Source organism: Lolium perenne, chromosome 2, assembly GCF_019359855.2.
Source record: "Lolium perenne isolate Kyuss_39 chromosome 2, Kyuss_2.0, whole genome shotgun sequence".
In the NCBI taxonomy this organism is placed as follows: Eukaryota; Viridiplantae; Streptophyta; class Magnoliopsida; order Poales; family Poaceae; genus Lolium; species Lolium perenne.
Genome location: NC_067245.2, coordinates 147420154 through 147436400, shown reverse-complemented (window position 1 = coordinate 147436400; position 16247 = coordinate 147420154). Strand labels below are relative to the sequence as shown.

At 40.3% G+C, this 16247-nt stretch overlaps 1 protein-coding gene across 2 annotated transcripts; it reads left to right on the top strand.

Annotated features, from left to right (window-relative positions):
- Positions 1 to 10039: 10039 nt before the first annotated feature.
- Positions 10040 to 15949, top strand: LOC127322039 (serine/threonine-protein phosphatase PP2A-2 catalytic subunit). 2 transcript variants are annotated; one of them, XM_051350985.2, is made up of 11 exons: positions 10043 to 10400; positions 10891 to 10947; positions 11592 to 11675; positions 11796 to 11867; positions 11946 to 12017; positions 12195 to 12235; positions 14166 to 14232; positions 14932 to 15123; positions 15210 to 15299; positions 15378 to 15485; positions 15647 to 15949. In XM_051350985.2, the coding sequence occupies exons 1-11, from the start codon at positions 10326 to 10328 to the stop codon at positions 15710 to 15712; spliced, it is 924 nt and encodes a 307-aa protein (XP_051206945.1). In that variant the 5' UTR covers positions 10043 to 10325; the 3' UTR covers positions 15713 to 15949. The 2 variants fall into 2 exon arrangements, with proteins under 2 accessions (XP_051206944.1, XP_051206945.1); XM_051350984.2 differs by having other exon boundaries at positions 10040 to 10400; positions 11796 to 12017.
- Positions 15950 to 16247: the final 298 nt, after the last annotated feature.

Genomic DNA, 16247 nt, shown 5'->3' with positions numbered 1-16247 from the left:
GTTAGGATTTGCGGAATATAAAGATGAGCCTAATGCAAACTAGGTGAAGCACCCTATATGATGATACAAGTAACTCGAGCATGAAGGATCTCACAGGTAGTTATATCACAAGTAAAGAGTTCGGTTAGGGATAACCGATAGCACGCAGGGACCAAGGTTTATTCCCGTGTTCCCTTCTTTTGCAAGAAGGTACGTCACGTTTGGAGAGGTGGGGGTCCCACGAAGGATTCCCCAACGCCACGAAGGCTCACATTCTTCTCCGGAGCCTATCCCACGAAGAAATAGCTCACTCACTTGTGGTAGACTTTGAGGTAGCCTCCAAACCTTCACAATCTTGTCAGGAGCAAATCCACAGCCCGGATGCTTCCGGACTACTCTTGCCCACCTAGGGTTTCCAAGGAACCCTAGAGAGCAAGTATCTCGATGAATACAAGGGGGAACAAGATTTGGCTCGGTGGAACTATAGATCAAGACCTCCTCTATCTTTTCCTCAGAGGGATTCAAGTTTGGGTGGAGGAGGAGAGAGATCTGATGCTTTTGGTGTTTCTATCAATGGATTATGAGAGAGAGAGAGCTCAAGAACAGTTTGTAGTGTAGTGCCTCAATGTTCTGAGCTAGGTGAAGGGGTATTTATATGGTCCCTCAAAATCCAGCCGTTGTGGCTTGTCCAGCTCAGCAAACAGTCAAGGAGGTCGGTCAACCGGGCCCGGGCCTGGGGCTGGGCCATCCGGTCCAGAGGCCGGTTCCACCGGGCTAGAGGCCGGACCATCCTATCCGAACCGGACCGTGCGCCGGGCCAGATCCGGGCGGACGTGGAATGCTTATCGGATCGTGCTCGGTTGCACCGGCGCTCGGGCCGGGCCAGCCGGTCCCACGACCGGTCCAACCGGACCATAGACCGGCCACAGGGAGAAATGTCATTCTTCATTTTTGTCGAAGTGGGGGGTCTCCCTTTACCTCCTTGTTCCATTGATACCTGTTTGGCTAATACCTGAGAATAATCTTATAGGCATGTATTAGTCAGAATACTCTATCAACGGTGTCATTGTTACCAAAATAATGGATAAGGGTAAAATACCCTTACAACTATTTCCCCTAAAACTAGAGGTGACAATAGCCTCTTGATCCAACCATTATCCCCACAACCGTGAGTAACAACATTTATTAAATAAAATAGACCAAAGTATTAAGATAGATGATTATACGTTTATCCCAAGCGAATCACTAAACGTGTACTTTTTGCCGCTGAGGTTTCGAGATAGCAACTCACCCCACCTCTTCCCTTGATCGATCTCGAGAGTCTTGGGTACCTGCAAGTCCTCGAATCGAGGCAAAGAGAGAAGGATACAAGATTACAAAGCTCCTATATTCAATTTCTACATAAAAATCATATGATTAGATGCACATAAACGTTGCGAGGATTCATCCCAACCCGCAGCCCGCGAGGAATACTCACACAAGATAACAATATCAAAGATATAAATTATTGTTGCAAATACTTGAATTGAAATCACAATATTCTTACAATGGTTGCCAATTCTCATGGAGATCTACATTACAAGGTGATGGCTATGAATATGGAGGGGATTGGAGAGGAAATTGATGAACTATGGTCGTGGGTCTTCTCCGGTGAGATGCAGATGGATCTGGTGGATGACGGCTCTGTGGCTCTCTTTATGGACTGGCTCCCTTCATGAAAGTTATATGGTTTGACCTTGAAATGCTCCGGCACACAGTACAGGCGGACGGTACGGGCGGAGCTTGCCCGTACCGGTGTCCACTATGCGCTCTAGAACCAACTTTGTGACGAGATTTTCTTCAGTAATTGCAGGTCCATTTTCCATAAAAAACGTGATTTCCTGCACACCATACAAAAACATAAGGGATTTCACATCTTTGCAATAATTAGTCATTAGTGGCACATTTATAGAGATGTTTAGTCAATTTATCTACTTAGCAAAGGGTTTAAACATGAGAAAAAATGACGTATTTCATAGCCATCATATGTCCACAAGGTCAAGATCTTTTACTACAACATCACTGAGGTGGTGAAGAAGTGCCCACCAACATGAGCTAGCCCTTGCCAATGTGGATGAGTGAATGTTGGGGGTGATTATTTGTCTCTTGTTTAAACTGTGTGTACTTTCTATCTATCGTCCTGAACTATGTTCCGCTAGTTAGTGTCGGAACAAATTAATTTTGTCTATGGTGTTTGTCTACTAAGATATAACTTATAGTGTAGTCTTGTTATGAGCTAGTATCATCCTCACCCCTTGGGGAAGAAATTATATATCAAACCCCCGTTCAACACAAAAACGTTCAGTATCTTGCTAGCCTAAAACAGCACACCGAACGACGGGATTATTTTTTCCCATGATGTGAAAGTGGGCTTTGTGACAACCAAAGTAAGTAGAGAAATAGGGGATATTCATTTTGGCTCACAGGTGCATATAAACCCACTATGTGAAAACACATTTTAAAATGTATAAAATTCTAAAACAAAATTGCACATGTACATCTAAACATTCTATGTTCGCACACAATTTTTTGGAAAAAGGAACATTTTTTGTGTCCCGTGTAAAGAAGACAAATTTTGATGTTCAAAACATGACTATTCACTGAACATTTTCTGTCTTTATTATATAGACCACATAAAATGTCCGTTTCCCCAGAAAACTTGTGTGCGGATATAGAATGTCTATCGAAATTTCATCTCGGAATTTTTTAACATTTTTAAATTTTACTTTTTCTGCATTTTATAAAATAGGTTCATATGCACCTATGTGCCAAAACACCACTTCTGAGAAATAGTACCAAGCCAAGTTACTCATGCAGTCCAGGCGGGAAAAGTTGCATGCTGGGTAAAAATCTCATGCGAGCAACCTAACTCACCCCAACTTGCACTGTGCTAGCAAATGTGTACAACAACTTGAAAATGGTTCTAGGCACTAAAACTTCCGACAAGCTGTTAAACTGGTCCAAGTAATTCCGGTATGGAAGTATGTGGCTGTACCTGTATATATATAATTGAAGCCGACCACCTTCGCTCAAGACTGAATAGTGCATTTCACACAACTCAGTGTCAATTGTCAAGACAGGTCGCATTGTATCCTCTTATTCATATGATATGTGAAAGGTTCTGCTGGCCTGGGGTGGCATGTATTTGTTTTTTCACTTGCAGTCCAAGCTTTAGCGTGACTTGGTCGATTGCGACTGTTTGTATATGTTTACGTACATGACACTCATTTGTGCCATTTGGCTTTGGACTTCACCCTCCTTTTTCTTTTTCTCAGCCTCATATGCTAAGAATCTGGATTTCATCTCCTTAACCGAAAGGTTAGAATCTTCGTCCGGACCCTCGAATAGTTTATCCATCTCACTCTTAAGGCTGTAAGGCCCTTAAAAAGAGTACAGGCTCTGATACCAATTGAAAGTTCAGAGATGGTAAACCTAGAGGGGGGTGAATAGGTTTCTACAAATTTTAATCCTTTCTTTGCAATGTTAGGATTTGCGGAATATAAAGATGAGCCTAATGCAAACTAGGTGAAGCACCCTATATGATGATACAAGTAACTCGAGCATGAAGGATCTCACAGGTAGTTATATCACAAGTAAAGAGTTCGGTTAGGGATAACCGATAGCACGCAGGGACCAAGGTTTATTCCCGTGTTCCCTTCCTTTGCAAGAAGGTACGTCACGTTTGGAGAGGTGGGGGTCCCACGAAGGATTCCCCAACGCCACGAAGGCTCACATTCTTCTCCGGAGCCTATCCCACGAAGAAATAGCTCACTCACTTGTGGTAGACTTTGAGGTAGCCTCCAAACCTTCACAATCTTGTCAGGAGCAAATCCACAGCCCGGATGCTTCCGGACTACTCTTGCCCACCTAGGGTTTCCAAGGAACCCTAGAGAGCAAGTATCTCGATGAATACAAGGGGGAACAAGATTTGGCTCGGTGGAACTATAGATCAAGACCTCCTCTATCTTTTCCTCAGAGGGATTCAAGTTTGGGTGGAGGAGGAGAGAGATCTGATGCTTTTGGTGTTTCTATCAATGGATTATGAGAGAGAGAGAGCTGAAGAACAGTTTGTAGTGTAGTGCCTCAATGTTCTGAGCTAGGTGAAGGGGTATTTATATGGTCCCTCAAAATCCAGCCGTTGTGGCTTGTCCAGCTCAGCAAACAGTCAAGGAGGTCGGTCAACCGGGCCCGGGCCTGGGGCTGGGCCATCCGGTCCAGAGGCCGGTTCCACCGGGCTAGAGGCCGGACCATCCTATCCGAACCGGACCGTGCGCCGGGCCAGATCCGGGCGGACGTGGAATGCTTACTGGACTGTGCCTGGTTGCACCGGCGCTCGGGCCGGGCCAGCCGGTCCCACGACCGGTCCAACCGGACCATAGACCGGCCACAGGGAGAAATGTCATTCTTCATTTTTGTCGAAGTGGGGGGTCTCCCTTTACCTCCTTGTTCCATTGATACCTGTTTGGCTAATACCTGAGAATAATCTTATAGGCATGTATTAGTCAGAATACTCTATCAACGGTGTCATTGTTACCAAAATAATGGATAAGGGTAAAATACCCTTACAACTATTTCCCCTAAAACTAGAGGTGACAATAGCCTCTTGATCCAACCATTATCCCCACAACCGTGAGTAACAACATTTATTAAATAAAATAGACCAAAGTATTAAGATAGATGATTATGCGTTTATCCCAAGCGAATCACTAAACGTGTACTTTTTGCCGCTGAGGTTTCGAGATAGCAACTCACCCCACCTCTTCCCTTGATCGATCTCGAGAGTCTTGGGTACCTGCAAGTCCTCGAATCGAGGCAAAGAGAGAAGGATACAAGATTACAAAGCTCCTATATTCAATTTCTACATAAAAATCATATGATTAGATGCACATAAACGTTGCGAGGATTCATCCCAACCCGCAGCCCGCGAGGAATACTCACACAAGATAACAATATCAAAGATATAAATTATTGTTGCAAATACTTGAATTGAAATCACAATATTCTTACAATGGTTGCCAATTCTCATGGAGATCTACATTACAAGGTGATGGCTATGAATATGGAGGGGATTGGAGAGGAAATTGATGAACTATGGTCGTGGGTCTTCTCCGGTGAGATGCAGATGGATCTGGTGGATGACGGCTCTGTGGCTCTCTTTATGGACTGGCTCCCTTCATGAAAGTTATATGGTTTGACCTTGAAATGCTCCGGCACACAGTACAGGCGGACGGTACGGGCGGAGCTTGCCCGTACCGGTGTCCACTATGCGCTCTAGAACCAACTTTGTGACGAGATTTTCTTCAGTAATTGCAGGTCCATTTTCCATAAAAAACGTGATTTCCTGCACACCATACAAAAACATAAGGGATTTCACATCTTTGCAATAATTAGTCATTAGTGGCACATTTATAGAGATGTTTAGTCAATTTATCTACTTAGCAAAGGGTTTAAACATGAGAAAAAATGACGTATTTCACAGCCATCATATGTCCACAAGGTCAAGATCTTTTACTACAACATCACTGAGGTGGTGAAGAAGTGCCCACCAACATGAGCTAGCCCTTGCCAATGTGGATGAGTGAATGTTGGGGGTGATTATTTGTCTCTTGTTTAAACTGTGTGTACTTTCTATCTATCGTCCTGAACTATGTTCCGCTAGTTAGTGTCGGAACAAATTAATTTTGTCTATGGTGTTTGTCTACTAAGATATAACTTATAGTGTAGTCTTGTTATGAGCTAGTATCATCCTCACCCCTTGGGGAAGAAATTATATATCAAACCCCCGTTCAACACAAAAACGTTCAGTATCTTGCTAGCCTAAAACAGCACACCGAACGACGGGATTATTTTTTCCCATGATGTGAAAGTGGGCTTTGTGACAACCAAAGTAAGTAGAGAAATAGGGGATATTCATTTTGGCTCACAGGTGCATATAAACCCACTATGTGAAAACACATTTTAAAATGTATAAAATTCTAAAACAAAATTGCACATGTACATCTAAACATTCTATGTTCGCACACAATTTTTTGGAAAAAGGAACATTTTTTGTGTCCCGTGTAAAGAAGACAAATTTTGATGTTCAAAACATGACTATTCACTGAACATTTTCTGTCTTTATTATATAGACCACATAAAATGTCCGTTTCCCCAGAAAACTTGTGTGCGGATATAGAATGTCTATCGAAATTTCATCTCGGAATTTTTTAACATTTTTAAATTTTACTTTTTCTGCATTTTATAAAATAGGTTCATATGCACCTATGTGCCAAAACACCACTTCTGAGAAATAGTACCAAGCCAAGTTACTCATGCAGTCCAGGCGGGAAAAGTTGCATGCTGGGTAAAAATCTCATGCGAGCAACCTAACTCACCCCAACTTGCACTGTGCTAGCAAATGTGTACAACAACTTGAAAATGGTTCTAGGCACTAAAACTTCCGACAAGCTGTTAAACTGGTCCAAGTAATTCTGAAGTGGGCACATGCCACTTTTTGCCCTGAACTCCCCTAAACATTTTTGTCTAGCACATGTGATCTTGGTGTGGCAATACCATGTGGGAACCATGACGAGGGGAGGATATTTATTATTTATGCTATTTCATCAGCTCCATGTATTATGAAGTTTATATCTTTCCGCGTTGAGGCTCTGCTCAAGGATGAGGTGAAGCCCACAGTTTGGTCAAGGCATGTCCAAGCTCAATTAAAAACTGAGTTTAATTTGATTTAGGATTATTTCCTATTTTATTTAAGTCCGAAGTGTTTAGTTTTTTACTTGTATGTTATGGTTTGGGCATGTCCAAAACCAAGTGTGTTTTCGTCCGATTGGGCTTTTAGGTTGGCGTGGGGTCTATCTCAGATAAGTAGGGCCTGTAGAGTCACCCTAGTTAGGGTATCAGATGCGACCATCATATCCTTAGACTTGTTCTTTTCGAGATAAAGAATGGACCAAAAAAGGCCCAATGATTGGGGGCCCATATTGTTGATATTGTTTGTTGATCTTGATGATATGATACTATGCCATGTGCGAGAATTGATTATGATCAGTTATAACGTGAGGAGTTGAAGAGGGAATAGATTGATCTATTTTAGATAGAGTTCTATTGTTTGTTATCCTGCTAGTTCTATCGATCGTTGTGAAAGATTGGGTGTCTAAAAATACTTTGGACGTTGATCCTTATCATCTCACTTGTCATTAGTGGCGCATCTCAGCCACCGGTGCATTCTGCTTGAACAAAAGAGTAACTTTTAAGCGAGAGATTGTTCTCTCATTTATTCATCATCAATAATATCGCACGACTCTTGACCGGTCGAGAAGACAGTTCGCACACTCATTGTCAGGCATACGTGCGCATATTCATTGTGCATAATAGAATAACGGTCTATTGCATAACACGAAGTTGCCTAGCTATAATGGCTAGGTAGTGTGGACAGAAGCACTATGTGGATGTTCGAATCCATACCCTATCGATCTACTATAATTGTAATTATTTCTTCCACCACCGAAAGGTGGGACCCACATAGGTAAGCCCCTAAACTTCACACGTCTGCCACATAAAACGTTAAGTAGTATTCTTGCAAAAAAGGCCACCTATTCGCTTCAAAATCATTTGACCAGTTTTGCACCTTGTTGCAAGTTATAGGAATATTTGATCCTAATTTTTTGAAGTTGTGGTGCTACTTTGCTCGCACTAAGCAAGTTGTCTTATGGCCAATGCATTACCTGTTTTGTGTAAAACACCAACCCACCCACCACCTGTTGTCTCCACCCTCAAATTTTAGACCATGTATGTGTTGTATTCAGGCCATCAGCCAGTTAACTGCCCGATTAATGTCTGCTCGGAGGGTCATCGATGGCGGATAAATTGATAAATTGGCCGGTTAACTGGTTTGATGGCCAAATAGCATATTAATCCCCTACTCATTAGCCAACCGAGTAGCTACTACCGGTTAACGATTTCCTTAACAATGGTTTTATTCTTCCTAGCTTACTTTGGAAAAAAATCACCTCTCACTTGTGATCAAAACTATACAATTATCACAGAATTTCACTCTATTTAGGATGACACAATTCAACATTAATTGTTCAATATATAAACCTTCATTGAACCCTTCACAGACTTTGTTCCATTTGGCGTGACGAAGGCAGTGGTGTATGGTATGGTGGCGTGGTACATCCGCATATGCCCGTACTAGTGGTTGTTAAAGTTTTTAATTTGTCTGATTGAATTTCTTCCAATTGGAAAATTGATTTATTTGCTCCAAATAATCCATTTACTATGACTTTGTTTCCTTCCTAAAGTGTATTGTACCTAAAAGTCATATATGAATACAAGGTTTCTTTGTTTTCTAAATATATTCGTTTGTGTAAAGGCCAAAACTACCAAAACCAAAAGTAAAACCAATTAAAAACACATCAACAATATTTATATAAAATAGAGCTATCATCTCCCACTTTGTGATGCCCCATAAGAAGCATGGATTAATGATAATTGTTTGCTAGATGGATGGAAATTATTCCTAGAATGCTACAACTTAGTGCAATGTTGATTGCATTAATTCTAGTTGACAAAAGTGTCAACTTTTCCATAGTGAAACTCATTCTTCAAGTTTCCTTATAATAGAGCTAAGTATTAGTTGTATTTTGCATTACAAGGTTTGGCATATCAAATTTTGATTGACGCTTAAGCACATGAAAAGACCATGTTATCTTCGTGACAAGGAGCATCCTCCCAAGTAATGATCCGAATCAAGGTTGTACATAAAAATCCGTCTAATTGACAAGAAGCATCTTGCCAAGTTATGACCCAACTTAGTACTTAATATAGCTAGCTGAGGTGTAATCATTAGCTTCACAACACTCTTTATAGGTAATTATCCAAGAACCTTGCTTGGCTATTAGTTGGTCTTTTGCAAATGAGTGGTTGGTCTGGGACGTGAGTATGGAGCTAACCTTTCCAGGGCAAAGGAACCATGACGAATTAGGAGTTACCATGTGACAACTTAAACCATGGCAGTTGTCATCCACTATAGATAAAAAAGTTGAACGATTATCAACTCGTTTGCTCCATATTTTAAAATTTGAACGTTCCCCTTTATGATTTCTCTTATTATAGTTGTACTTTCTATCTTAAATTACAATGTGCTTTAGGTACGATCAAAATCAAGCTCTATAAGAATAATTATTAACATGTAAAACATCAAATCAATATTGTTGGAACCATCGAGAAATATGCTTTCACAATCTATTCATATGGTATTATAGATGTTGATATTATTTCTTTATATAGTAGGTCAAACTCTAGCAGAACTTGGATTGAGCTATAATGCAAGGTACTATGAGAAAACAGGGGTGTACATACTAAAAAATTATAATAAAAATGCAAAGACATGTTTGACTCAAAATATTTTCAAGTAATTTTAAAAAATAGATGATTTTTTACGGTGTTTATTTGATTTGTAGGATTGGATTTCGTAGGAAAATCCTCTAGGCTATGTTTCATTAGAAATTTAAGATCACTCAAACCTCTTTAGTAAGAACTTCTTTTTTGCATATTCTATGAGTGAATTAAACAAACTTTGAACCATACGAAATCATGTAAGAATTGAAATAACATGGCATTTGAAGTTTTTTTTTCTTCTGTTGCAGCATTTTTGAAATCCTGCGAGTAAATTGCCAATTTTACAATCTTGCTAATTTGAATTTACTTCTCAGAATAAGCTTTGCCAATTTGGAAAAAGTTACAAGACTTGTCGAGTTCAGGACAACCCCGATCCCCGGAAATACTTTTGTACACCCACGCATGGTTGTGGGTGTTTTATCACCGTTCATTTATTCCTCGAGATTCGTGCCCACCATGGTAGATAGAAAGATTCCTTTCTCTCTCCTCTTTTTATCCGAATCTTAAAGCACAATGAACGGTGACGGAAACACCCACACCGTGGGGTACAAAATCCACTCTCTCCCGATCCCTCACTAATAAAAAGAAGAAAAGTTGAGGACAAATCAACAATTCTACCCCTGGAAACGATTCTGATTTAATCCGGCCCCGACACGCGCTCCCTGTTTCCTCAGAGTCACCGGCCGGCCACCGCGAGGCACCACCGCCCGTGCGGCGAGGCAACTCTCGGAGTAGAAATAGCTACGCGACCGCCTATACTACTGCCGCCTCGCACCTTTCGCGCTTCCACCTCCACATCGTCTTCCAGCTCGCGGCCGCCCGTCCGGTAGATCTAGGATTCGGGTCCGCAGTGCCGGTGGTCGAAGGGCAACGGCGAGGCGGGAGGAGTCCACGCGTGCGAGGAGAGGATGGGGAGCCTCCAGGGCGGACTCGACGAGCAGATCGAGCAGCTCATGCAGTGCAAGCCCCTTGCCGAACCCGAGGTTCCGCTCTTGTCTATCTATTCACCCCTTTCGAGTTTTGGGTGTTTGATTAGATGAAAGATTGTGATTTTGGTTGGTTTCTGGACGGTTGGAGCCGATCGTTGGCCGGCAGGTGGGAGCGATTTATTTTTACTTAATAACAAGAATAAAGATGTGATTCTTACTGGCAAATGAAGCCTGTACTGTCCTTGTACTATACGTGGGTGGTGATTGAAATGCCGTTTCATCTTTCACTGGGTGCATTAATTTTCTGCATACTGATTTCAGTTAGCTGACGGAGAACTGTAAATAAGGTTGAGGGAAATTTACAGATTACTGGTGCATTTGTAGAAATGCTTGATAAAAAGTCTTGTAACTATAGTGAAAGAAGCAAGTATATGTGAGATGTTACTCTAGCAACTTTTTCTTCACATATGCTGACATAGCTGGTCTTAAAGGTTGCTTTATCATGAGGCTATGTATCGCCATCTTATAAATACTTGTTGTGCAGGTGCGGGCACTGTGTGAGAAAGCTAAAGAGATATTGATGGAGGAAAGCAATGTTCAGGTATGCCACTGTGCCTTCAACCTTAAATTAGCAGGAAAATCTTCTAAAGCATCTGTTGTTCCAAGGGTCTGTCTGTTGCCCATGCTATCTTCAATCTTGTTAAGTTAGTTAAAGTCGGGAAATGCTTGGTTAGGCATAATGTAATGCATGTCTGCTGGAATCTTGATAAAAAGGATTCTGGATGTTGGTCGAGACTTTACTGTTTGATGCAACCTTGAAGGATTTAGCTGAAGAGTGAGAATTATAATTGTTAAAAAGAACAATATGATTGGTCTGGAGATTGCGAGGTTATTATCCTTGTAGTAGTCAATTAAATTGTTCGGAGATTGTAGAGGTTGATGGCATCCTTGTGGTAGTCAATTTAAATTTTCTCTTTCAGGTTATTTTCAAATGAAAACTGAAATACTCTAATAAAAGGAAGTGGAAGTGTGGAACTTTATATCACAATGCTGCAAGTCAAGTAGTTTGTTATTTATTGCTTCAAATTTGGAAGTACAAATTCCCTGCTAATTCTTTCTTACTGGAATTGACCTAGAAAATAAAGATTGTATTATATTGACAAGCTAATATTTCAACTTCCAATTTCTAGATGCCAGATGTCATTTCATGATGCTTTTTTTTTTCCATCTTTTACCTGCTTTCAGCCTGTGAGAAGTCCTGTTACTATATGTGGTGATATTCATGGGCAGTTTCATGATCTTGCAGAACTATTCCGAATTGGTGGAAAGGTACCATCTTCACTATATATCTCCTGTTTGTCCCCCCTTCTCTTTCATGATTCATGCTGGACTTCATTCGGAATAAGTCCAAGTTTATTTCAGCTAATTTTTCATTGTTCTGTTTACCAGTGCCCTGACACAAATTACCTATTTATGGGAGATTATGTGGACCGTGGTTACTATTCTGTTGAAACTGTATCGGTACGACTACCAATCATGCCTCGTCCTTTAGCAGTACTTGAAAGCTTAAGTGCTAACTTCGTGTTTGAAATCAAACAGCTCTTGGTAGCCTTAAAAGTCCGTTATCCACAGCGAATTACGATTCTTAGAGGAAATCATGAGAGCCGACAGGTATGTTGCTTGTTTTCTTATATCTGTAAAATGCAATGCACTATAGCCCTGAATCCTGTTAACTCATTTGATTCTGAATATATTTTCAGCTTTGTAGAAAAGGTTTAAACTAATATGTATTGCATTGTATGTTTTTTATGTTAGTCTTAAACACTGAACTCCTATTAATTTTTGCAGATCACTCAAGTTTATGGATTTTATGATGAGTGCTTACGGAAGTAAGTATCATCTCTCTTAACTGCTATGACTCTCATCTGACTTAAATTCCATCCTATGTTTGTTCTTATAAGCGGCGATGGCTGGATTTTCATCTTACTTTATGTCAATTGTTTTTAGTCCAGCCATCATTTCCAATAGGGAAGTGTCTTTTAAAAGTTTATTATACATCTATTTACAAAACATGGCAGAAAATCCAGGTTAGGTACTTTATTATCTAACATCCAACTTCTACTGCTTGTGTCGTACTGCTATTATCAGATCTAATGTAGTAAAATACTCACTTATATATCATAAATGATTGGGATACCTTGTGATTTTGTTGACTCAGCTGAGGCCTAATTTGACCAAATGGAACAAAAGGGCAAAAATTTCATGATTCTCTTGTGTACAAGTGGTCTTACGTCTCCTCACCGAATATTCGATGAGATCTTTATTGTTTCTAAGCCTAGCCAAGTTGTTGACGATGATTCATTCGCCTCTCGCCTCCTTCTCCCACTCTGCTAAGAAATCTTATAAAAAACTAACAGGTAACTAACAAACTGAAACAAAGTGAAAAGCTGGCCTAATCGGACTCTAAGCAACAATGGCTTAACGTGATGGTGTAGTGGAGGCGTGGAGTGAGCTGAGCAGCAATGGCTTAACGTGATTTGTTCTAGTTTTTTCTTACCTATAATTACAATGGGAGCAATTGGGTTCAATTTGAATGTGCACAGAGATATATAAACAAATGTTTGTTTTTCGCTATTTCATTGTCTGTTATTTTTTTAGGGCCTCAATATGACATTTGTACTGAAGGTCTGAGATAGTTAAAATAATTAATGTATTTCAGTGGAATACCAATTAATAGTTGCATTGCATCCATTTGATATCATAGTAAAATATAAGAGACTCGTAGCATGCTCATTTAAGCGTGGATGCATTAATGATGCTAATTCACCTTTAAGCTTGTGAATTCATGTGTGCAGTGTGAATCATTATATTATTGGTGGAGCATTGTAGAGATGTATATAGACTAATTTTGAAAGGGATATCCTAAATCGTGTATGCAGTTTTCACATTATTCCAAGTTGTTTGGAGTGTTTTTGTTAGAGATCTTGAATGCATAAATATTTCCTTGTGGTGACCTTAGTATCTTAAGATCTCAAGTGTTCACGGGTTTTAGAAACTTCAGGATGAACTTCTTTGATTACGATTGGGGAGGGAGGGGGGGTGGTTGGCGTTAAAGTAGAGGCTTTTCTTGACTTGTTCCGGTGTGGAAGTATGTGGCTGTACCTGTATATATATAATTGAAGCCGACCACCTTCGCTCAAGACTGAATAGTGCATTTCACACAACTCAGTGTCAATTGTCAAGACAGGTCGCATTGTATCCTCTTATTCATATGATATGTGAAAGGTTCTGCTGGCCTGGGGTGGCATGTATTTGTTTTTTCACTTGCAGTCCAAGCTTTAGCGTGACTTGGTCGATTGCGACTGTTTGTATATGTTTTAATAATTGTCTGCTGGCCCTTGAAGGATTGCCTTATCCAATATGACTGGTAAATAACTTTTCTATGAATGAGCATGGATTCAATACCCATTTCCTGTATGATATTCCTTTGCCTGAGGGCTGTCCCTTAAAGTTGGCATGCAAATTCTAGGTACTTCAGTTTAGCCTTCTTAAGATACCCACATTTTTTTTGTTTCTCACTTAAAAGCTGTATGAATTTAGTAAATTTATTTCACCAATTACTACTGAAGCGCACGTCCTCATGGCAACGATTAGTGTATGTTATTCTCAATTGATGACAGCCATTGTCACACACATGGTTCTTTGGTACCAATTTGGCATGCTAGCTTCTCAAATTTCTTAGCGGGTTGGTGGTTGTGATGTGGCATTTTTCTATCGTTGTTGAGAGCTCATAGGCTATATTTGACCTGTTTATTGCAGGTATGGAAATGCTAATGTATGGAAAACCTTTACGGACCTCTTTGACTATTTTCCCTTGACAGCATTGGTTGGTATCAGTTCAGCTAAATTTTTTCTGCTGTACTATCAAGTCCATTTTCGTTTTGTTCACATGCTTGTTTGTATTTTTTTCACGACTGTTTTGAGTTTTTTTTGAAAAGCTCATTGTGCACATTTTTCTATAATGTTAACTGCATATAGTTTACAATTTCTTTTGCTGAGAGCTTACCAAATTTCTGTAACCTGAATTCACGTGAGGTTGACTAAGAATATTCAAGATTTCACTTGCAATATAAACATGCCACTTTTGTTTTGTTACTCAGAATAACATGAAATCGGTCTTTTTTTATTCTTGTAATGTGGTATTCTATTTTCATAAGATGAAACACATAGAATGTAGTTGCTGGAATGAAGATGTTTAGTTCTTCCATTTTAGGATGCTCAGTCTGATATATTTAAGCTTTTTGTGCTCCTCGCTTGGAAATTCTAGCTATCTGGTGTCACCAATCTTGATTGCTTCCTTTGGATTATTACAATAAATTTGCTACTTTTCTACTTGTTTTCTGTAGTTGACGATGTGAAATTATCCAAATTCTGTTGGTCCTATTGTTGAGAACCTGCGATCTCTTATTCACGACCATTTGGATCACATTTACTGTAACCAACACCAACCAGCATGTGCTTTGGGTCAGTTTCTTTTTTGATTCTTTACTAGCTTCATTTACCATCTTGTTGCTATTAATACTAGGTTGAGTCGGAGATATTTTGCTTGCATGGTGGACTATCACCATCCATCGAGACTCTTGATAGCGTTCGTAGCTTTGATCGTGTCCAAGAAGTTCCCCATGAGGGGCCTATGTGTGATCTTCTATGGTCTGATCCTGATGATCGATGTGGGTGGGGCATTTCACCTCGTGGCGCAGGATATACATTTGGCCAGGTTTAGCCGATCGCATTATTCTCCTACATTTCTGGTGTTCTGTCTCATCCTGAGCTGACGTTTGACCTGTGCTTTCTTTCATCCAGGATATATCAGAACAATTTAACCATACCAATAACCTTAAACTGATAGCAAGAGCTCATCAGTTAGTTATGGAGGGATTTAACTGGGCACATGTAATTATCTCTTTGTAGACCTTTCTACTGGGATTCATTGTTCTTCCACACTCGCTGATGCTTTCTTGAATGTGACAGGAACAAAAGGTGGTGACAATATTCAGCGCACCTAATTACTGTTACCGCTGCGGTAACATGGCCTCAATCTTGGAGGTGGATGATTGCAGGGAGCATACTTTCATCCAGGTAATTATTTTTCTGTGGCATCATGTTCTTCTAAAGGATGCCTTTTTTTCAGTGTTGTTGAACTCGTAGTTCACCTTTGGTAAGAATTTTGGATTGTCTTATTTCTTTCCGGATTCATTGAGATTTCGTGACATGTGTTGTGTATGTGATCATACCTGCAGTTTGAGCCAGCTCCAAGGAGAGGAGAGCCTGATGTGACTCGAAGAACACCTGACTATTTCTTGTAATGTAGCTTAGGTTGCTACTGCTATGTCAGCAGATATGTGATAGTTAGATGTGGTTTGGGCTGTGATAATCTTTTTTCTTTAGATCTGGTGCATTCATACCTGGCCGTGATATGTTCATTTTGGGCTTGTGTGGTGCCGTTCCTGGAAAATGCCTAATATTATAAGCAGTAAACAAACAACTTTGTTTTGGTTTTGTTAGATGAGCAACATGCAATGATAATCTTGCACCCTTGTCAACTTTATAGAGTCGACGGGCTTGCGTTTATGGATATACTCCCTCGTTTCCATTGAGGTGGCACATGTGTAAGTTTGATCCTTTCTTGTTCTATGGTGTAAGTTTGGTTGGCGACGGTAAGACTGAGGAAGCTAACATTGTTCCACCACCTCATTAGGGATAAAGGAAAGACCGATATGTTCCCATGCTTCGTGACCGAAACAGTTGTTTTTCTGTGCATGAGAACTTTCACACCATGTCATTTAGCTTAATGCAATATAGTCCGTTGTACTCATCGTGCGAACAAGCCATATGCTTAGG